This window comes from Cyrtonyx montezumae, unplaced genomic scaffold (genome assembly GCF_038088225.1).
Source record: "Cyrtonyx montezumae isolate F1298 unplaced genomic scaffold, pur_monq_1.0 scaffold_7, whole genome shotgun sequence".
Classification (NCBI taxonomy): Eukaryota; Metazoa; Chordata; class Aves; order Galliformes; family Odontophoridae; genus Cyrtonyx; species Cyrtonyx montezumae.
This window is the reverse complement of record NW_027072078.1, coordinates 27,598,445-27,621,022: the sequence shown is the minus strand read 5'-3', so window position 1 is coordinate 27,621,022 and position 22,578 is coordinate 27,598,445. Positions and strand designations below refer to the sequence as shown.

At 49.5% G+C, this 22,578-nt stretch overlaps 2 protein-coding genes across 5 annotated transcripts in view; one reads left to right on the top strand and one right to left on the bottom strand.

The window, feature by feature from the left end:
* The first annotated feature begins 3,347 nt into the window (after positions 1 to 3,347).
* STEAP3 (STEAP3 metalloreductase) lies at positions 3,348 to 22,019 on the top strand. Of its 4 annotated transcripts, XM_065750933.1 has the most exons (6): positions 3,439 to 3,653; positions 8,351 to 8,356; positions 11,725 to 12,208; positions 12,650 to 13,177; positions 14,336 to 14,500; positions 19,517 to 22,019. In XM_065750933.1, the coding sequence occupies exons 1-6, from the start codon at positions 3,454 to 3,456 to the stop codon at positions 19,805 to 19,807; spliced, it is 1,674 nt and encodes a 557-aa protein (XP_065607005.1). In that variant the 5' UTR covers positions 3,439 to 3,453; the 3' UTR covers positions 19,808 to 22,019. The 4 variants fall into 4 exon arrangements, with proteins under 4 accessions (XP_065607003.1, XP_065607005.1, XP_065607004.1 ...); XM_065750931.1 differs by lacking the exons at positions 3,439 to 3,653; positions 8,351 to 8,356 and adding an exon at positions 3,348 to 3,395; XM_065750932.1 differs by lacking the exon at positions 3,439 to 3,653 and having other exon boundaries at positions 7,389 to 8,356.
* CUNH2orf76 (chromosome unknown C2orf76 homolog) overlaps positions 5,349 to 22,578 on the bottom strand; it is a 33,371-nt gene continuing 16,141 nt past the window's right edge. Inside the window, exon 6 of the mRNA XM_065750935.1 lies at positions 5,349 to 5,418. Within this exon, the coding sequence (XP_065607007.1) occupies positions 5,408 to 5,418 (11 nt within the window). The 3' untranslated portion in view covers positions 5,349 to 5,407. The remainder of the gene's footprint in view (positions 5,419 to 22,578) is intronic.

The window sequence follows — 22,578 nt, the reverse complement described above, 5'->3', positions numbered from 1 at the left end:
GTGTCCATGGCCCTGTAGCTAGAAAGAGACACAGCCTGAGCCACTGGGAGGAGGACACTGGTCACTGGATGTGCTGTAGAAGAGGGTGTGGCTGCCAAGAGTGCTGCTCCCAAATGGAAATTAGGAAACCTGGAGAAGGGAGTGCACCTAACCATTCCTTTAAAAAGAACACTTTAAGTTAAGCCCTTACATTTCATATTTGTGCTGTATGAGATATATATATATATATATATTTTTCATCTGTGCTATGAATGAGAACTATTCATTTTTCCTAAAACCATTCCCTTATCAACTGTGTTTTCGGCAGCTGATGCACAAGCTGCCCCATGCACAGCATGGAGACCCCAGCCCTAGCCTGCTGCACCAGAACACCCAATTCTGACACTTTTTGGACAAATCAATGTCCTTCTGTCAGCAGTAACAGTGCTGAGAACACAAGAACACTTTATCAAGCTCTCCCATTTTCCTGTACATGGGCTAAATCTCTCCTAAGCTCATAAGATTGGATCAGTGCCCCATCTCCCCGTGGTTTGTGACCCTCTCCAAGAAAGGTTATGATTTCAATGGGAAACCACTTTGAGTAGTTGTTACTCTCCCTATATTTTTTTTTCTGCCCTGATATAAACAGAACTGGAACCCAGATACAAAATAAAATGATTTTCATCCTCCACTTTCTTTCTCCAGGCAATCAGCTTGTTTCTTTAAACCAAATTAGCTCTTCATATTCGAGTCTCACTTTATTTAATCTTCTTTTTCAATTAAATTCAATTGTCTGTGATCTTCTTAACTTCCTATGCTTCCCTGCATTGCTAATACAGACAAATTCTGCATTTCTGCACTTCCTTTTTTTTTATTTATTTTTTATTTTATTTTTGTAGTTTTCTTTTGCCCTGGTGACATGCTGCTGAACAATAGCAGCACTTCCTCTCCCTAGCAATGGTACATCCCACACATACCATCCACACGTGCAGAATGGCAGCTATGGTGGAGGTGTTTGGAGGTGGAACACCTTTTCCAGCAGACGAGCTCCTCTCACTCAGTGTGCCACTGATGGAAAAGAAGAAGACGTGTACCACTGCTTCTGGAGGAGTTCCAGGCAAGTCCCCAAGCTCTGTTTGTTGGCCAAGGGTGGATGGGGGTAAGATATGAGCTGGCTGCCTCTATGGAAAGGCACTGATGTTGCTCTTTACCTTTTTAGGTGATAAATTGAAGTGTCTTATGCAAAGCATGGTTTGAACCATTGGTTGCCAGTATTGATGGAGTTCAGGCAAAATGATGCTCCTGACCTCAGGTGTCCAACATGTAGAGTGCTGCATGCTGAATGCATCACAGCACAGCTGCAGGGCAGCTCCGGGCCATGCCTGCCATGACTTGTTCTTAAGAAACCCTTTTCCTTGAAGTGCTTCATGACAGCCAGCCTAATGGCACCATCCCACATTGGATGAATCCATCCCAACCCCCTCCATCCAGTAAGAAATCCACGGGGGAATGGGACATCACATTGGTGGTTCACAGGGACGCATTCACAGTCAGACCCACACCCTGAGCCACTGCACTGCACCAGGAGCAGGAAATTTGGGTACACTGTGTAAATTGCTGCAAAAAACAGCTCTGCCTGGAAAGAACAGCAGCCCCTTCATGACTGTGGCACTTGTGGAAGCTCTGATAACCGGGGGTTTCTGGTGTTCTGGAAATCAAAGGGATTCCTATCCTTCAATTAATTCAGGCTTTTATCTATGAAAGTGGAGATGAATTAAGGCTCCGCTCTGGGCAAAGAGCAGCGATGTACTGTCCCCAGCACAGGGAAGCTGCCAGACCCCACGGCTCACAAGAAATCCCCTGCACTGAGCATCCCCAGCCTCCAGTTTGGGGTTTCGGGGGAATAAAAAGGAGAAAGGCCATAGGGAGCCAACCTCAGCGCTGGGCATGGGGAGCCCGTCACAGAGAGAGCTGGTTTGGAGTCAACCCACACGGATAATTAACAGAAACCAACCCCGACAGTGTTGGCAAGGAGCTGCCTGGAAATGATGCTCCTGAAAGCAAAGCTCCTCTCATCTTGCCCGTTTTGTTCTCGGTGTTTTCTCCTTTCCCTACTAGATGGCGCCTGCAGACAGGCAGCGCCGGGCTCAGCATCGCGCCGGGTCCCCCAGGAAGGGGCATATGGATAAAATACGTTTTTCTCCAAAAAGCCACGCAGCTGCTGTAGTGGTAAACGGAGCGGAGCCGATTAGTGGCAGGAGGAAAACTGGAGGATACTTTGGGGACAAGAAGAAGAAAAAAAAGAAGAAAAAAAGTTTACTACTGCATGAAAAGGGAGTGAAATTGCAACAGTCAGCGGATCTCAGCACTTTGGGATAAAGGGACGACAGGAGCGGGCGCTGCTGAAGGCAGAGATGGGGACTCCCTGCAGCAGCTCACGGAGGCTGCGGGAGCGCTGAGAGTGGAAGGGTAAAGGGAATCTCAGCGACCGAGGGAGGGAATGGCAGCGACTGAGGGCTCTGCGAACAAACTACAAGGGCAGGACAAGGACAAGCGTGCCCTTTTCGCGATGCGAGAGGGCAGGTAACAACATCCTGAAAGTGTGTCAGAGTTCAGTGATTTCTTCCCTTGAATCCGCACAGAACGGCACGGCGGTCACACGTCACCGTGACACACGTGGGCACCTCCACCAGCCGCTGCCGAGCCCCAGAGCCCGCACCGCCGTCTGTGCCACTGCCGCAGCACGGCAGGCGAAGCCGTGCGTCTGAATCACACCGAGCACAGTCTGAAAAGCATCAGAGCGGCGGATAAAACCGTTCCCAAAGATGCTTTAGGAAAGAGCTTGCCAGGGAAGGGGTGCGGCTCCAGAGGGCTCAGCGCTAAATCCCCGCGGGTCTGACTGCATTATTCGCCCTCTCCCCGCAGCGTGGCACCGCGCTGCCGCAGGGAGCTCTGCCCCGTCGGGGCGAGGCCCCTTATCTGCCCCGCGTCCTGCTCACAGCCCCCGCGAGCAGGTGCACGGCCCCTGATAGCACGGCTACGGCCGCACCGAGCCGCACCCTCCATTAAAACGAAACTCTCACGAGCTCCGAAACGCCCCTATACGTGGAGCATTAAGGACTCCCACCCCGAACGGGTCCCACGTTCCCTGCGGTGCTTAACCTCGGCGCGGAAGCTGCAGCGGGGACGGAGAGTGCGCGCTCCGCATCCCCCCCGCTGCTGGGCCGGGCTGCGGCACGCCGAGCCGTGCCCTCTGGGCGTGCTGTGCCACACCGGGCCGGGCCGGGCCGGGCAGGCCGATCCGCTCCGCCGGCGGCACATGGGCAGGAGGGCGGAGCCGCGGGCTGACATCAGCGCGCTCAGCTCGCCGCCAGCGGCCGCTCCGCTCGCCCTCCCGCTGCCCGCCCGGCGCAGAGGTGAGTGAGGGACGGACGGAGCGCCGCACCGAGGGGGTACGGCCCAGCCCGGCGGGGGATGGGAGCGGCCCGGGGCCGCGGGGCCGGTGCCGGAGCCGGGCGCTGGGTCGGGGCGGTGGGGCCGGCCTGGCTGTGTGCCGGGGGATGTCCGCGCACACGCGTGGTTGGGGCGCGCGGCTGCAGGTGGCTGCTCGAGAGGGAGCTTTGCGGACGCTTCGTGGAGATGAATGAGTTCTTCCGGGCCGGAGAAAACGGGCAGTGAGGCGTTCAAAGAGAAAACATCCTGGCCAGGGCCGCAGGGGCGAGCGGGGGGAGGCTGTGCTGCTTCAGTGTCCCCGGGGGTCCTAAAAGGAAAAGGGTCGGATGCGCTGCGCTCTGTTCGCTCCGTGTTGCGGCGCCGCAGGGTGACAGCTGAGACGGAGTTGGAGAGGGGTGAGTTCGGAGCGGGGCTGCCCCGTAGGCGAGGTGGTCAGACACGGGTTGTGCCCGTCGGTGGGACGGCCCCAAACTGGGCACCGAGAGCCCCGGTCACCACCAGCCCAGCGCTGCGGGTAGAACTGGTGCGCTGGAAAGCGCATCCCGCGGAGAGAAACCAGAGATGGCGAGGTGGGGGAACGCTGCTCCTTTAGTATCAATATTCCTGCAGGCTGAGGAGATGGAGGGCTAACAAGATTGAGCTACTTTAAGTGTTTGAGATTTTAAATCAGGCTTACGTTTTCTCCTCTTTTAAAATCCCATTTGCTACAAAACAAATGTGCGTTAATACGGGATCCGATCTCAGTGCGCGGATTCGATTTCCTCCATAATTGTAGCGCAGAAAACATTGGTGACTCAACAAGTCTTTGTTCAAAAGGAAAACACAGCAAGCCCCAGGAAAACGTGCTTTTTGAGAGCAAAATTGGTGTTTGCTTTGGTTTAGACTTTTGCTTTTGTTTGTTTTGCTTTTTATTGTTAGGAACTCTGCTTTAGCTGCAACCTTGCAGCGCTACGCCTATAAATGAAAGCAGCTTTAGAGTCAGGGGAAACACATTTTTTCCGGTGGTGGAAGAAGTAGAGCAGCAGGGGAGCTCTGTGGAGGTGTGAGGGATGGGCAGCTGTGTCTGTGAGATGTTGCGTTACAGAATTGAAGCCCGCTGGTTTGTTATCTAGATGTTTACCACCACTGATTGCAATTAGGTTTCCTGTCAACCTCACAATGGAGGCCAGATTTCCAAACTTTAAGTTACTGCTTCTCCATAGGGTCGTTTCCCCTGTGGTGGACTGCAGGGTGCTTCCCATCTTCATCTAAGCGGGATGTAGCTTAACTGAATGGATAAAACTTTTGGAAAGCAGTGATGTGGGAGCGAGCATCCCATCTCAAAAGCCCTTGGGTATTCCAGAGCCCAAATCAATGGAACGCTTTTAAAAATTTGGCCAAGGTTTCAGGATTAAGACATGAGCTCCTTCCACTTTCTCTCAGATCCTCAGACTTGTAGTGAGTCTGAGTTTTGCTAACACTCGCGTTTCAATTTAGTTGCAGCCGTTGCAAAAGTGTCCCAAGAGTTCCCCACAGACCGTGGTCTGCAAGTATGGGTCTGTAGATAACACACCCGCAGCGGTGTGCTGATACCAACCACTGACCATCACCAACAGTTACCTGCTTGAGTTAGGCAGCACAGATGAGCTCCTTACTGCAGGGATGTTCAGGGAGGGGAGGCAGCTGGGGCCCTGTGCATGCCTGGACTGGGTTTCTCTCATGCTGCATTACCCACTGGGCAATTGCGTGCTGCTGCCTTAACCAGAGGTGTTTCCTCCCCAGACAGCTCTGTGCTCATAGCAGCTGCTCAGCAGAGCAGGTGTGTCTGTGGCATACCGTGGATGTGCCTGAAGGGCACGTGGTGTGTTTGGCAGCATGGACTTCGTAGTCACTGTCCTTTATGGTCCTTTCCCTGTGAAACTTCCTGCCCTCTTCTCTTGCTTTTCCACCTGCTCCTCCCAGGTCTGTAACACCTATTCCTCCTTTCCCGTTGGCCTCAGCACCTACCTGAAGGAGTGAGGGAAAATAGAGATGTAAACCAGCTTACTGAAACTGCGCAGGCAGCACTGATTCACAGCAGGACGTTAGCAGCTCAGTGTCCCTAAGGAAAAGGCACCGAGGGATGACAGGTGAGACCCCACATGCTTCTGCCATAGCACAGGACAGGCTGTGCTCCCGTGGCAGGGAGACGGCACTGGCCTCATGCTGGAGGTGTCCTCTTCCCTCCACCCCAGACCAACCCCTGGGCCACCCTCTGCCCCACAGGGCTCTATGCATCGTCTGAGTTGCTGCAAGAGATAAAAACAGAGAGTGTGCTGGTCTTGGAGGGCCTTCTAACAGGCAGCAACAGCCAACCCAAACATTTTCATGAGAAGGCGGTGCAATTCCTCTGCATCTCTTCTGGGAAGAAAGAAGTTGTGGAACAGCAGGGTCTGGCAGCTCCCTGGGGGGCTGCTGGGCTCAGAGCTCACCCTGCTGCTCTGCTGCAGGAAGGGGAGAGCTCAGAAGTGGGCGAGAAGAGGTAGCTGTTAGCATGGTAAGAGCAGCAAGCAAATGAAGACCTAAGACCATGGCCTTAGGGTGAAACCTCTGAACCTCAGATTCCCACTTTATCTATCCCAGTCCAGGTCCCCATCACGCTGTATAAACGCAGCAGGCACCAGCAGCATGGTCTCTTGGTACACCAAAAATTTATTTTCTAGTTTGGTCAAGCTCCAATCAATACTGTGGATGGGTGATTTTTCTGCCCAGCGTCAGCGTTGCCTGTTTAACCTCACCAGTTGCCCACGGGCTGGTGCATTTCTATGGGAAAACTGTGGCCAAAATGTCTGAGCATGTGTGGGAAAAGCAGAGCATGGAAAATTCTGGGAAAGCCTATACTTTCCCCTGTTTTGAAACATGTTTTTGAGTTCTGGTCATGGTGAAGAGCATCCTGTGGTCAGGGACATGCATGCCTTTGCTTCCAAACCCAACATCCTCAGCATTTGTCAATGATTAAACCGGAGGGGGCATGGAGCAGTGAGAGGGGGGTCAAAAAGAGCAGGGCACACGCTGTGTCCCATGTGGCTGGATGGAGTGACCGCATGGACAGCGGGTGAGGGACTGGTCAGGCAGCAAAGAGAAGGGGTTAGGGGCACAGCACAACAAGTCAACAGTACTGTGTGGCTGTGCAAAAGCAAACAGCATGCTGGCAGGTACAAACAGGGAAAGGGGTGAGGGTGAAGCATGGAGCAGTAGTGGGGACACACTGAACTGCTGGGACTCCTCAGCAGGTGTGCACCCACTACAGTGCCGGGGCAGCCTCAGCACCCAGTGGGGCTGCCCTAGCAGATGGGGACCTGGGGCTGCCTGGGGGCTCTGCTGCTGGCACTTCCTCATTCTCACAGCCTGGCTGGCATCCTAGGGACGTTTGTGACATTGCTGTTCTGGCTGAAGCAATGCATGCAGATTATTGCTTTTGCTGGTTCCTGGTTTGCACTGGTGGGGAGCTAGCACTGTCTGCTTTGGAAGGAGAAAAAGAGGTAGCAAGCTTGTTTTCCCCTCCTTCCCTCATCTGTGAGCTATTCACAGGGCAGATGTGTTATTTCCAGTCAGCCTGGACAGGACTGGGAGAACTCCTGAAGTGTGAGCAGAGCTGAGATTAACTGGCTTTAAATAAGCCCTTTTCTTACTTACATCCGTGCCAGTCTCAGCAGGTACTTGGTACTGGCTGTGCTTTTTGGAGAGCCTCTCTGGGTATGGGAGAGACTTACAAGCTTTATTTTCCCTGGAAACAAAATATCTGTAGCCAAGACATGAATATTTCTATGAACAGCAAGACCTGAACAGAGACTTCAGGTGCTGAATGCATCTTTCCAGCTGCAACTTCTTGGTGTGTCAACTCCATGGAGAGCTTCAGGCTCTGCAAACAGGAGCTGCAGGAATTCACCATCAGGTACAAAATTCTCTGCATCCAGATGACCTGGGAATGGAGATCACCCCCATCCCTAGAATATGGGGGGAACCATGCTCCATGATATACAGGGACCATCTCGTTGCAGACAGTGGGACATTCCCCTCCTTCCACTCCTTTGCTCACTAGGGGATGCAGGCAATCTTGCCCTTTATCTCAGATAACTCCCAACACCAAAACTGAAGCCCTGACGTGGCTCTGTAAGGATGTGTGCCACAGCTACTCAAGACTCAGTTGTGGTCAGTCTAACCAAAACCTGACCCCAGGGAAAGATGCAGAAGTGGTTATTCTAGCCAAGATGCTGCCTGCTGAGACTGTGAGCTGGGCTCAGAGATGAGATTTTGGGCAAACAGGAGCCAGTTTTGTTGTGCTACACAGCCCCATGGCGAGGAGATCCTTATGAGATTGCTGCCATGTTCTTCAGCACAGTTTGACTCAGTGATGTGCTTAAGAGACTTTTGTTATTTTAGCTACTACAAAACTAAGTTGTCTTTTATCTGATAAACCTGAGTACTAAAGCAGAGAAACGGATCTTGATGGGTTTTTTTAGCCCAGAACTGAAGCAGTGCCTGTGCCCTGCCCTCATAAGGACGGTCTTGTTCAGGATTTACATGCCAAGCACCAACTGTGAGTTACAGGAACCACGAGGCTATAGTCCTCTGCCCAGAATAACCGACAGGGTCCTGTAAAGATGGTCTCATTGTTAAACAAGTGGTCAGGGATATCTGGGTCTTCCCAGGCAAACTTGCTGGAGCCCTGTTATCACTGGTATCTCAGTCTCCATGTCTGTGGAAGGAGGATAACGATGGCACCAGCTTCCCAGATAATGTGCTGGGGCATTATCTGAGTGCAGATTGACAGTTCAGGGAGTGCGGCCACACCTGGAGGGGCTCCTGCAGCAGCTCAGCCCAGAACGGCCATCCTGCTGGCAACCATGCTGAAAGCTGTGTTTGCCTGGCACCCAGCCTAAGCTAACAGCCTGCCAAGCCTCAGGTACAAAATATGTGGAGTTATCCCTGCTTTTCTTCTGCGGAGCCCCTCCCACCCTCTGCCTGTGCAGCAGAGATTTGACTGCTTCGGTTCACCCGGCTTTTGTCTGTCTGATCCCATGTTTTGGGGAAGGAGCTGCCTTCTGTCCTGTTTTGATGTGGTGCTTGGTGGAGTGGAGTTCCTGATCTTGCTAGCTGCTATTGTACTGCAAATAATAACAGCCACTGAAATGCAGTAAGTGAACCATGTGCAGCAACAAGCATGCTGGATGTAGCACAGCATCTCCATGGAGTGATATATAAGGGTGTCATTAACCATCTAGCTGAAGGGCAGCTTCACATTGCACTTGGTATTTTAATTATGGAACTGCTGCCCGGTTAGGATTGAAGGTAGTTTACTTCCATTGTGCTGGGCTGTAAATCATCGTGCAGCTTCCTTGCTAAGACACCTCTCTCCTTGAACTTGGTGTGCTGTAACTCAGCAGGGTTACTGTTTCCTTGACAGGGAAGATCGAATAATGAGGTTTATCCAAGGCTGCAATGCTCAGGCTGTCTGTGGGCTCTGCAACATTCCCTGCGCTGGTGACTCCTCTGCCTCAGGGTGACCTGGCAGAAGCATGGCCCCCTGGAGGGGCTGGTGGGGCCACAGGGAACAAGTAGATGCCCTAGCCTTGAAGACACCCAAGGTCAGGCTGGATGGGGCTCTGAGCACTTCGTGGAGCTGTAGGTGTCTCTGATCATTGCAGGAGGATTGGACCAAATGGCCTTTCAGGGTCTCTTCCAACTCAAATGATTCCATGATTCTCTGAAGTCCTGTCACTATGAGCATTGCTTTCTGTCCCAATGGCCAGGAGCCAGAGGTGTCTACTGCAGGACAACATTTTGTGCATGCAGGTTGCTGAAAAGCAGAGGGTTGTGTAGGCAGGAAAGATGGTTAAGCTAAACAATAGCATGGGCCCTGGAACAAATAGTTGTGGGCATGAATACACCTAGGTGGAGCAAGGAGGTTTCTTAAAAGTAAAGCAGTGAGTTTTTTATAAAGTGCCTGATAAGCAGAAGCCAAAAAAGAAAACACATCTCTTCAGACAGAGCTGGAGTATTTACAGTGGGGTTTTGCAGCCTGAGCTCTACTTGTGGGCTTGCTCCTCACTTAGAGAAATACCAAATGGTCTAGTTTCCATCCTCACCTACGTGTTTCTGTTCTGTGTTCAGTTTATGTGTTTATAGTTTTATACTCATGTTGTTTTGCAGCAACTCTGATCTGTATGGCCTGTACCCAATGCAGGGGTGTGTGCATAGATAGCAGCCTTGATTAGACCACTGACACAGGTGCAGAAGCAAGTCCCTTCAGGCATACAAGCCCTTCCACAGGTCTGGAGCAGAAGCAGAAACCTTCAGGGTGAAATCTGAGTAATTCTTTCTAAGCCCGTGAGAGGAAGCTGCATGATGTGTAGAAAGCAGACAGAAGGTGTTATTAAAGGAGAAGAAAGCATGCCTCTCTTTGTCAGTTGGTTTTCTTCTGAGAGCACTTCTTCCATGTATTTACATCTTAAAAGATGAGGTGGATGAGATGCCCCTCTTGGTGGGAGCCAAGCAGGGCAGACAGACCTCTCCATAAAGGCAGTACTGATGCTGAAGGTGGGATTTTTTGCACCCAGAACAGTAAATTCTAGTTCTGAGGTCCATCTTCTGAAGGTGCTTGCAGGCTTTCCATGAGGAACCAGGCTGGGGAACCAAAGTGGCTGTGGTGTAGGCAATCTCCCTGCTCTGCTAACTTTGGTGTGCTCATGGTGTGACTGCCACGGAGCCCTCAGCTAGTGTCTGCAGAGAACTGTGCCTCTCAGATCTTGAGTGTTTTTAATAAAGTTACAGCTCATTAAAGCACACTCATACTGCTTGTAATGCCCATATGCAGCCCTTGGTATGTGGCAGTAGTGAATTTTGGTGCTCAGCACTTTGCACGAGGATTGCAATTCTCACAGTAAAGATTGGCTGTCCTAAGCTGTTATCATGCCCAAGCTTCATCTTCTTTTTCCCAAATCACTTATGAGCGTGCTGGAAAAACACAGATCCGTGGGGAAATCCCATGACAACCTGTTCCCATTATGAAAATTATTTCTTTATTCTTACCCTTTGTTTCTCTTTGGTAACTATTCACGCAGAAACAACCTTCCATTTTGCACCATTATTGCTTGGATCCCAGAAAAGCTTTGGATAAAGAGCATTTTTGGAAGCTGAAGAAAAACAGAACCTAGTGGCCAGGTCACCCTGCCTGAGTCACCCTCACTTTGGAAGAACAGCACTAGCTATAAAGCAAGACTGTACTCTGCCAAAACCAACCTCTCTCTCTCCCATATTTATCACAAGCCTGTTGATTCCAGTCTTCATTACCATTTCTACCAGTGTACCCAAAACAAAAACCAGATGTCCTGGTGTGCAAGTTCCCTGGGCCACCTTCTGGCCCCTTTAAAAGTCTGGTGTCACTTTGGCTGTTTGCCATTCTTCAAGCCCCTAGGCAGGTTGGAGCTGTAGGTGACACGTCATGGGAACAGCCTGGCAGCTCCCTGATTGAGCTCCTCCTGATCTTCAGGCTCAGCTGGTGTGATGCTGTTGATTTTATTGATTCGCTTAAAGCCTCTTCGTGGCCTCAATATCTAATCTGATGCGGAGAGCAGAGTGTTGCAGGGCAAAATTCATTACTGTCTGTAAAGCTCATCAAGATCATTCATGAGCAAATCCCGTCATATTTTAATATATTTTTTTAAATGTCACGAGAAAGTTCTGCTTGTTCATTGATGAGATGAAGCAAACAGACCCAAATATTGGAACAGGCAAAGCCCACAGCTCTTTTCATTTACCACCTGGAGGACACTTTCGTTTCCCTTCACACTCCCTGCTTTGATGCTGTTCCCACAAATCAGTTGTATGCCCAGAGATCCCCACGGACACAATCTCCTCTGGTTCCATAGGGCTCCAAGAGCTCCCGTTGCTGGTGGCTCTGAGGATTGGTCTGGCTTTGCAGTATGAGATGCAAATAAGAACAACAAAGGATGGCTGAGTGCAGGTGTTTGAGCACACAAACCAGGGAAACTTGTTCCTAAAACCTTTTCTGTGTTGATGTCTTATCCCCCTCCAACGGCGGCTGGACATCACTGCACTCATGCTGGTGGGTTTAGCCAATGGGTCTGGGCTACAGGGACCCAGCACTGTGCATCTACATTTAGGCACCAGGGAATTCCTCCCTTCTCCAAATCCTCATGGACTTCTATTCACGCGGCGTAAGCGCTGTTTTCCCCACGGCTTGCAGATGTGGTCTGGGTTTCTTCAAGAGCTTCACAATGAACTTGCGTTTCCCATTTCTTTTCCTGCCAGGATGTCTGGAGGAGACATGGCCAAGCCCCTCCTTGGCCACCGGAGCACAGAGGCTGACCCCAGCGTGGTGCCTGCAGCTGGCCGCACCATCGGGGTGCTGGGGAGTGGGGACTTTGCACGCTCATTGGCCATCCGCCTGGTGTGCTCTGGCTTCAAGGTGGTGGTGGGCAGCCGCAACCCAAAGCGCAAAGCCTGCCTCTTCCCTTCTGCAGCAGAGGTCACCTTCCAGGCTGAGGCAGTGAAGAAGACAGATGTCATTTTTGTGGCGGTTTTCAGGGAACATTACTCCACGCTCTGTGACCTGGCTGATGTGCTGGTGGGCAAGATCCTGGTGGATGTCAGTAACAACACTGAAATCAACCACTGCAGAGAATCCAACGCTGAATACTTGGCCTCCCTGTTCCCAGCCTGCACTGTGGTCAAAGGCTTTAATGTGGTTTCTGCGTGGACGCTGCAGTCTGGTGCCAGGGATGGAAATAAGCAGGTACTGCTTTCTTCTGATACGTGCCATATCCCAGCTATTTCAGCAGCTGAGGTCTGACAGCAGTAAATGGCCTTAGACCCATGGAAAAGGGGCATCAGTACTGGTTTTGGCATCCAGAAGCCATCCCACTGCTTGCACGCTTCTTTGATCAGAAAAGAAATGCCCCACTCCATGTCTTGTAGTCCTTGGAGTCGCTGTGTAAGTGAAAAGTATTATTTAATTTTCTGCTTATCTAATCATAGCCAGTAAAGCAAACTGGTGGTAGGCATAAGAAAGGAAACCTGTCCAGGAGAGAGGTCTTTGGCAGCCACAGTAAATCCCCATCAAAAAGCATGATGCTCAGTGATAACATAGGCTTCCTTTAGTGTAGTATCCCTGCTGCCACACTTGTTCCCAAGTGTGGGATCTTTTGCCAAACATGTATCTTTCCATTTGTTGCAGGTTCTGATCTGCTCCAATAGCCAAGAAGCCAAGCGTACTGTTGCAGAAATCGCTCAGGTCATGGGATTCACCCCTGTGGACATGGGCTGCATGTCCTCAGCCTGCGAGATTGAGAACATTCCCCTGCGCCTCTTGCCAGCCTGGAAAATCCCCATCTTTTTGGCCCTGGGGCTCTTTCTTTGCTTTTTCACTTATAACCTGGTGCGGCAGGTCATCCACCCTTATATCAGGGAGCAGAAGAACAAGTTTTATAAGATCCCTGTCGAGGTGGTCAACACTACGCTGCCGTGTGTGGCCTACGTCATGCTGTCTCTCGTCTACCTGCCTGGCGTGCTGGCAGCCTGCTTGCAGCTCTACTACGGCACCAAATACAGGCGCTTTCCAGACTGGCTCGACCAGTGGCTGCAGCACAGAAAGCAGATTGGCCTCCTCAGCTTCTTCTGCGCAGCCCTGCACGCCGTGTACAGCCTGTGCCTGCCCATGCGTCGCTCCCACCGCTACCTGCTGATTGAGACGGCTGTCAAGCAGGTAACGTTGGCACCCTTTGCTCAGATGTTGGGTAGGGGGCTTCAGTGCCTTTGCGTTTCTTTCCAAAGGATTTGTTTACGTAGGAGGTGTGTCCGCATCACAGCGTGCCTCCAGTGCTGTAATGAAACAGTGCTGAAGAGCTGGGCATAGGTCTAGGGGAACAAGGAAATGGGAAAGTACCCTACTGCCTTATCTCAGCAGTGTTTATCCAGTGATTATACCCAGAGATTGCTACACCTTCAGGCAGTTCAGCTCTACAGCTCAGCAGAGCCATGGAAGAATGCGACTCTGCGCTCCTTTGTCCCTGGCTTCTTGCTGCTCTTCCCTGCCTCCTCCTGGGATGGTGCAAGAAGCTCTGTGCAGCTGAGAGGTGAAGTAGATCAAGGAATTGCCCCCAAACCGGTCTGCTTTCTGTGCTGGGATGTTTCCCAGGTGCTTCTCACTGCAGCTACCCAAATACACAGAGAAGGGGAGGGGGCATGGAGGCAGCTGGGAGCAGGACAGCTGGTCTGGGGAGCAGTATGTGCTTAAAGTATCCATCAGATGACGTCCTCATTCTCTCTCCAGCCTGGCACAGCCCCTTCTCAATTACTACAGTCACACATTAATCTCAGGCAAGCATCCTGTGTCCATTTCCCCTCTCCCTCCTGTTTTCTAGCAACATCTTTGTTTAGTAAATTAAACCCATTTAATGGGGTAAAGAAGATGGTTCTAAATGTTGTTCTCTGCCATGAAGCATAAAACCCATCTTCCTTTCCATTAGCATGAACAATTTCCCCCACTAAATGCACTTGAAATGAAGGTTATTAGGAGACTACTGCATATTCAAGCATCTGTATTTGTTTTCATGGCTTTAAACTGACTTCTCATTCCAATTATCTTTCCAAATGCAACTCTGGGGCTTGCTGCTGTGGTTACAGGCTGTGGGAGCTGTGAGCATCGAGCAGTTCTTCCCAGCAGGCTGCAGATCTGATCTGATCCAACTGGGACAAATGGCAGTGGCACCTCCCAAAGGCAGAGGCCAGTAGCACTGAAGGTGGGACTAGGAACCAGTGCTCGTCCAGGAAATCTGCTTCCAAAACAAAAGTGAATGCAGATAAAACTCAATTCCTCTAGTCCTATGCGCACCGTTTTAACAAAACTTCATTGTCATGCCAGGCTATGGAGAAGAAGATGAATATCTGGGTAGAGGAGGAAGTCTGGAGGATGGAGATTTATATCTCTGTTGGAATAATTGCCCTGGGCTTGCTGTCGTTACTTGCCATCACCTCACTTCCATCCATCGCAAACTCTCTCAACTGGAGGGAATTCAGTTTCATCCAGGTAAAGTTGACAAGTGACGATGCCAGAGAGTGGTTCTGCAATCAGCCAGTGTTACAGGCACTCTGCCTCTCGTCCTGGAGGACATCTCAGGGCAGTGGGATACTGTGCTTCCAGTGAGGCACACAAGACTGCTGTGCTCTGATGTGGGTGTTGTGTCTCGGGGAAGGGAAAATGTAATGCATCACATGTGTCCACGTGGAGCTTAGTGGCAAGCTTTGCATGAATGAGTCTTTAATGTGCTGGTGGAATTTCTTTCTCACCCTGCTTTTAACAGCACTAGCTTGATATCCTGAGCAGAACCAGCCTAGGTTTGTCTGTGTGATGTCCCCTGCAGAATTCTTTGGGATTTTTCCCCCTCACCCTGCACCTTTGAGCAGTGCTGCATTCACTCCTGAAGTCACACAAGGCAGAAAGCTCTGGGGCTATTTAGAGAAAGCAGGGTTATTCCTTTGTGTATGAGATCTGCTAAGTCATGGCCCGAACCAATGATTGAGCTCGTGGTGAAAGAATGCAGCCAGCCCTGGGAGCACAGGTGGAAACAATTCACCTGTGCTACCAGAAAGGATGGATCCAGGTTCCACCCATCCCTCAGCCTCATATAAGGGCTGGCTGCCACAAGGGAAGGATCTCTACCTGGAGACCTCTCCTACTGGAGTTGTTTGGCAAGCCCTGAGCCTTGGGATTGGTAAGCAAATCTTTCTTTTTTTTTGACTGGATTGTGACACCACGCTTTTTTGGGTTATTTAGAGCTGTTTATCTGTCATTGCCTTTCTCTGTGCCTTCAATGCTCATGATCACTCTAGGATCTAGCTCTGCTGGGAATGTTATAGGGAGTTTGCAGCAGGCTGGAGAAGGCTGATGGATAACCCATGGGGACAGACAGTGCTGGACACAAATCTGAATGATCAGTGAAGTCTGCGTCTTCTAAAAAGCGGGTTAGGAGTGTCTGGGTGTTTCTTTCTCCCAAGTTGCCCAGTGGTTTAGGAGCCTTCTACCTGTTTGCAGGGATGTCTGGGCTCATAAGGCCAGATCCCCACAGCAACCCAAGTGGGGATCCCAAACCTTCAACCCAGGGGCTGCCACTCTGTGATACACACAGAGCAAGATTTCAGGCTAACAGGAACAGCAGGGAAAAACTTTAAGTAGCCTGTGCACTTCAGAGCTCATTTTGAGGCCAGATTTCCTGAAAGGTGCTCACCTGTTGCATCACATAATCCTAAAACCCATCATTAACTGTGCTTCTTAGGCAGCTGCTGCTTAGCTTGCACCAGGCTCCTAGTGATGCTGCAATGCCACCCAGCATGCACAAAACCCCACAGGTCCCCCCACACCTCCTCTGCAGAGCTCCTCTGCGCATTCAGGGGTTGGGGTATGCATAGTTAGGGTATGCAAAGGTGGATATCCATCATTCATTCTCCCCTGACGAAGCTTTTCAGCTGCACATAAATAATTCAATATCCATTAGAGCAGGAGTTTGAAGCCTGCTCTCCCGCAAGTGCCCTGATCTCCAAGCTAGTAAGTCAGTTCATCTCTTTTTTTTTTTCCTCTCTTGTTGTGAGCTGTTGAATAGTTATTTACAATGCATAAAGAAGCCTCACGTGGAGAGCCTGACCCCAAGAGACTGTCCCTTGGGGGGATGGGAGACTTGGCTTTAAATCTCTCTTTCAGATCAGACAGCAGAAGCATATTAGTTCTCAGCACTGCATCTCAGGGGAGCACTGCAGCCATTGGGACATTGGAAAAACTCCTGTCTGTGCTTAGGCACTTAGTACCAGGAATCTGAAATGAAGGCAAATACTTCCTCACAACCTGGAATGAGGCTCTGAACTCCCTCTGCCTCCCCAGGCAGCTCTTTTGCCAGGTGCTGCTGTTCTGTCATGTAACACGTACAGTGTCTTCTACCAGCACACATCCCACGACCATCTCTTCTGCCCTTTGCCATCTTTCCCTGAGTCTTTCCAACAATATGTCAGCACTGGCACCAAGTACATGATGCCACGATGCTCTGCTCCAAAATAGCTCCTGGCTGCCCCATGCAGCCACTGGCTGGCTTAGGGCATGGAAATATCACTCCTACCTATTTCTGTAGATGTGAGGGGGAGACGTGGCAGCACAGCACCAGCTCCCAGCTGATGGCATGCTGGAGATGCATGGGTGGCATTGTGCCCAAGGAGAGGATTAGAGGCTCTTAGCATGTCAGCTTCCAGCATGTGCCTTTGCTTGTTTGGCTTTTAATGAGGAATGTTTTAGATAACTTTCTTAAGTAAGTTGGCAGTGCCAACTTAAGGAAATGAATAGCAGATACATCTGCTGTTCCCAGGTACCAGAGGGTAACGTTCACATACAGCAACTCAATTCTTCCTGGATTAATGCACAGTGACATTGTAATGTAAATCTGAGGGGTGAGGAACCAGGCTGTGCTCTCAAGCCCCAGGGATGACCGGTGCTTGACCCTATTACAGTACTGTGGCTAGCTGTGAAAAAACGAAAGGCCTGGAAAATGCAGAGCGTAGCAGTCCCTGCTGAGTATCTCCCCAAAGCTGCAGCAGTTTGCTGCAATCTCTGTTGAGGTGGCTGCTGTGTTTGAGAGGGGTTGCACCAACAGCTGCACCTGAGTGAGGACTGGGGCTTGCTGAAAGCTGGGAACCACTCTGATCCGCTCCTCACCTGGGGTTTCCCACACCTCACATTTTTCCAGCAGCACTGTAGGCACTTCTCAGCAACATGGGGTACTGCCGTTCTCTTACATCCAGCCAAAATCGTGCTCAGCTTTTAGAATAAAACTAGTTTTTTAGTAAATCCTGTGCATACACAAATACCAGCTTGCAAATGTAGCTGAGTTGGATGTACAGATCCCCTCAGTATTAAGTTTTGACTAATAGAAAACATACAGGATCCAGACACTAGATAACAGGAACAATTCACGTGCAGTTCAACTTACAGGAGAGATTTTTAATGTTCCCCAGTGATTTACAAACCAAATCTAATTGGCAGAGAAGTGAAAATGTGTATGATTCCCTTTATCTCCCCACCTGAAAAATCCTCAAGGAATTTGAAGGTTGGGTTGACCTGGTTTCCTTCTTAGCTCACATACTGCAGGATACAAAGGATCTGTCGTGAGACCCTTTTAGCCCTCCTGATGATGAAGTGAGAGCCAGCTTCCACGCAGCTAACAACTCTACGGGACTAATGGCAACAGAAGTCAGAAACCTGTATGGGTTAGGAAGGTGCCTTTTGCCTTGGATGCTGCACAGGCGTTTATAAATGAGCAACTTGTGACAGTCACCTTCACTGATGTATTGCAGCATATCTCCTGGATACTGAGGAGAGGTGGGAGAGAGGAAAAAAAATCAATCCAGAACAGGCAGTGTATACTAAACCTGCACTAGGAAGGATCCCATCTTCATAAAGCCATCTCTTAGGGGGCTTTACCACCTTAATTGGCAGCAGCCCCATGTTCCCCATGCTGTGGCAGTGCAAAAGCACTGCTGACACCTGGGAGCACTGGTTTGTGTCACTGCTGTGCTCTGAGGAGCTGCCAGCACTGTGTCCAGCTGCCACCTGCTCACCTGCACGCTTACTGCCAATTAGCTTTTTGTTCTGTGTGCCCTGCTACTGTGCACAAAGATGGGTCACTGCACAGCTCTGATGTTTGGTCTTTTTAACTTGGTGCCAGCAGCAGTTGGAAGAGAAACTGTAGAGGAACAAACTAATTACGTCTGGCTCTGACACCTCTGCCATCCACGTAGCCCCACCCAAACTGTATCTGAGGGCACCCTGCACCCAGTGCCAAAAGCACCCACTGCCCTCAGCCATCACTCCTCACCTTTCCCCAGCTGTGCTCTGCAGAGCAGCAGCCTGCTGGCACCTCTGACCCCCTCCCACCCAGGGATGTTTCCCCTGTTGAAGGGGAGCCAAGAGCGGATAAATGCTAAGTGAGCCACAGGTTGGTTCCCACTGTTAAGAGCATTATCTCCTTTAGCTGTGTAGCATATCCCAGCGAACTTCATTTTTCAAATGAAGCAGATGTTGACCCCTTTTAGGCTTGTTGCTTGGGCTGAGGAATCAGATATGGCTTTCAGGTGGATAATAGGTCCAGTTTATGGGGCTGCTGCTGGCTCTGGGAATGACCTTGAGGAGTGCTGGTACAACACAGAAGGAGCTCCCTGACTTGGCAGGGCTTACAGACACCCATGTGATGGTCAGAGAGATGCAGTAAAAGTAAAGTGCATAGATATGGGGCGTACTTCAGGGATCTTCTTTCCTTGTCTGCTCACTCCACTCAGCTGCTTCAGAAATTCACTTTGAAGGGTAGAGGAGCCTTGATCTGTGCTGTTAACAACAGACTAGTACACATTTAAATGTTATCTGGGTTTTAAAATGGTTTATCAGCCATCAAATCCAGGAAGGGATAAGTACTTGTCTAGCTGACAATGTGCTACATCCATGCTTGAAAATATAGCTGGTGGCCCTTAGGAAGAGCTTGTGCCTGAGATGAGCTCAGAGTCACCACCTCTGATGCATGTAGAAAACCACCTGCAAGGGGACCATTGTTTAAAATCCCCCTTGAGAGCAATCCTCAGCAATCTTGGAATATTCAGGTGAAATGTTGTCTCTATGGATGCTTGGGAGCCATGGTCTCAGTTGAATATGGGGCACGTTCTGGTCTGCAGAGCAGAGCTATGTTCTTGCTGCCTCCCTCAATGGACAAAGGGCTCCTGACTCCCAATTCCAAGGACTTAGTTCATCGTGCAGCCTCACAGTTCCACTCACAAACCAACACCCATGTCTAGGACAGAGAAGGAAACCCATCAGGGCTGTTGCTCACCTCCAACCTGAGCGCTTCTATTTTGGCACACTGCAGTTTTCCTGCAGGTGACAGCAGGTTTCCAGTTGCATTTTACTCTATCAAAGAAACACAGAAATACTCGCAGCTTTCTCTGCACTGAATACTCTTACAGGGGAAAACAGGCACGAGGCCCTCTGCTGACTGCTTTGTGTTTCTCTTCCTTCCAGTCCACCCTGGGATTTATTGCCTTGGTCGTCAGCACCCTGCATACCCTCACGTATGGCTGGTCAAGGGCCTTCGATGAGAACCAGTACAAGTTCTACCTGCCTCCCACCTACACCCTCACGCTGCTCGTCCCATGTACTGTGATCCTAGCAAAAGTCGCCTTCAGTTTGCCCTGCATCCAGCACAGACTCCTGCGAATCAGGAGGGGCTGGGAGAAGGGGAGGTATGTCAAGTTTGTCCTGCCCAGCTCAACAGGGGAGTATTCGAGCGGGGAGACATCTAGCAACGTCTGATGAAACCCCACGGGTGGCAGAGGATTTCAAAGCACTATCAACATTTCTATAAAGGTGTTTCTTAATATATGTGTGTTTTGGTATAATTATATCGTGGGTGAATAATAAAATCTGGTGACTTTAGAAAATGGGCTACCATGAAACTAGTTTAGACAGTGGTATTTAAATTATATTGCTGGTTTGCTAGGATAAATATTGCCTTAAAGATCACCGTGAAAGCTGAGCTAGCAACACTAATATACATGGAAGAGTGTGGATTCTGTCACTGGGGATGCTGGTTGGCAACTCTACAGCAGTACTTCTCTGTTGCTTCCTTATCCACCCTCATGAATGTCAATGTTTTTGTTCTTTTTTTTTTTTCTAAATATGAAGGAGCACAGATTTTCTGGGCTTTTTGACAGTGAAGACATCCTGCTTCTAAAACATCTGGATCAACCTAAGCAGTGAGCTTTAGAAACACAACTTGTCCCTGGCTTTGGTTTCCTTAATGAACTAGCCACATAAGCAGAACAATATCCCCGCTACGTAGTGCCTGCACGTTTTAGTAAAGGTATCCAAACCTGACAGCAAATCCAAGTATCTGCTTTCTCAGATACAGACAGCAGTTCTGGTCCTGTAGGCTATACCAGGTGCATGTTTATAGGCTGCAGAAATAAACCACCTTTGCTATCACTATGAAAGCATTTGAAAAGAGGGATGTCCCTAACTCCCTCACTCCCAATCTGCACTGCTATCTCTGAGGTGACAACCACTGCTGCTGTATGTTCTCTGTTCTACCCAATCTATTTCAGGCAGTATTTGATGGAAAGACTGAAGAAAAAAAATGTGACACTTCATAACATTTCATGGAGGGAATCAAAGCCCTACATTAAATAACAGTTTGAAGCTCTTAGAAATAATTGTCACCTGAACATGTCTGCTTGGACAACAAAACAGCAGCTCTAAAACCACTGGTTTCACCAGCAGTGATAAGGTCTTTGAACTTCCTTGCAAAGGGACCAGTGAGTCTTGACCACAGCATGAAAATACAGGAATTGCACATCTGGGGCACCGTCATGCACTGCTTTGCACCTTAAAAAGTACTTACTAGACCTCAAAGCGTGTATCAAATGCTTCTCTTCTGGCTTCACGCATGCTTTGGGTGATGTCTGGGACAAGAATTGTGCCCTACTTTCCTTTGCTACCTTTCATGTTCTATTCCTTCAAGATCTTGCTCTGTATCAGAATAATTCTTTCAGTTTTGGACATCCACATCATTCATATAGAGAATGGACAGCCATTCACAAGAGCTCATTTAAAAGCAAGCAATCGAGATGACACAAGAAGACTACCTCAGCAAGATCAGCCATGAGGACATGGATGGAATAGCCTAGTTTCCTTGGGGTTAAGTAAATGCACCACTCAGTGTTCAGCTTTGCCTTGAAGAACATCCATCAGCATCAAGTGAGGTGTTGCATGTGGGACCAAAAAGCACCTTTTATAAGACCAGTTAATACAAATGGGAAAACGTGGATCAACGTTGAGGCACATAAGCCACTCTTTGAGCAAACACTGTTCTTGTAAACCGGATGATTCCTAGACAGAGGAACTTAAGAATTCCCTGTTTAGCTTCAAATGATGACAGTGAGTAATACTCTCCAAGTACTGCTCAAGCTGCCAATAATGATATTGAGGGGTTTTAGGTTTTGCATAAGGCTTACAGTAAAGTCTCCAACCAACACCTCTTCACACTGAGCAAAAGGAAATTGGCATGAGGGAAATGCCAAGTTTGCACAATCAGCTGATTATTAATTTTTTGGCAACACGAGGAAGGGACATGGGAAAGTGTCCCTTTCAGAAAGCTGCTGTTATGCAGGTTTCCTTATTCACCACCACAGCCTCACCCAGATCAGCACCTCATCGAATCACTCACTAAGAGGACTGACTGTGCAGCACTATTTAGATGTGGATGAATGGTAGCCTAAGTTTCCATGTGGATTTGATACCCTTCCACATAGTTCCACCCACTCCAATATAACTCATGCTTGAGGGAAAACTGGATTCAGCAAGCTTCTCTTCCGATTCATCATCAAGCAAAGTCAACATAAAAGCACAAGTTTGCACATTTTATGTTTACAATAAAGTATTCCAATGTCTTCAAAAAAAAGAAAAAGCTAAGGTTCCCACGTCTTTAGGTCAGGCAAAACAGCTGCCTGCTGGCCAAACAGAAAGGAACAAGCATTACACAGGCTTTGTATTCAAAGGGGAAGGTGTAGTTTCATTGTAGAATGCTTAAAGGCCAAAGACTCACCATTTTGCCCAGCAGGACAAGGGTTGCACTTCAGCTTTATTTACACAACTTTCACACACACATGTCCTTCCCATTGATGGCAAAGGGTCTTTTTTCACAAACAGAAGTAGAGCAGGGCACCCAGGCAGGCTGACCCAAGGCACTGGATGTACTCGTGAAGCAGCACGTTTCTTTCCAGCCAGATGGCAACCTGTGGCAGATGAGCCAGCTCAACATCCCCACAGCCCCACATCATCTATAAAATGGTCCATCACGCAGCCCCACGTAATGCCTGTGCCAACATACTGGCCAGCCAGTCACATGTCTTTTAAAGACTGAAACCAATTCCTCTAAATGCAGAGCTGCATTTCACATGGTGCCCTCTGTAGGCATTTGGTCTCTAAAACCTTTGATATGAGAGATTGGGTAATTTATTGTGATTCTGGAATACTGTAGTTTGAGGTGGTTTTGAATGCTCATTTCCCTACACGGTTTTGTGGAG

Coding starts and splice junctions, on each gene's coding strand:
- STEAP3 (XM_065750930.1), top strand. CDS start 11,513: ATGCTGGTGGGTTTAGCCAATGGGTCTGGGCTACAGGGACCCAGCACT. Junction 12,209..12,649: donor CCAGGGATGGAAATAAGCAG/GTACTGCTTTCT, acceptor CATTTGTTGCAG/GTTCTGATCTGCTCCAATAG. Junction 14,501..19,516: donor GGGAATTCAGTTTCATCCAG/GTAAAGTTGACA, acceptor TCTTCCTTCCAG/TCCACCCTGGGATTTATTGC.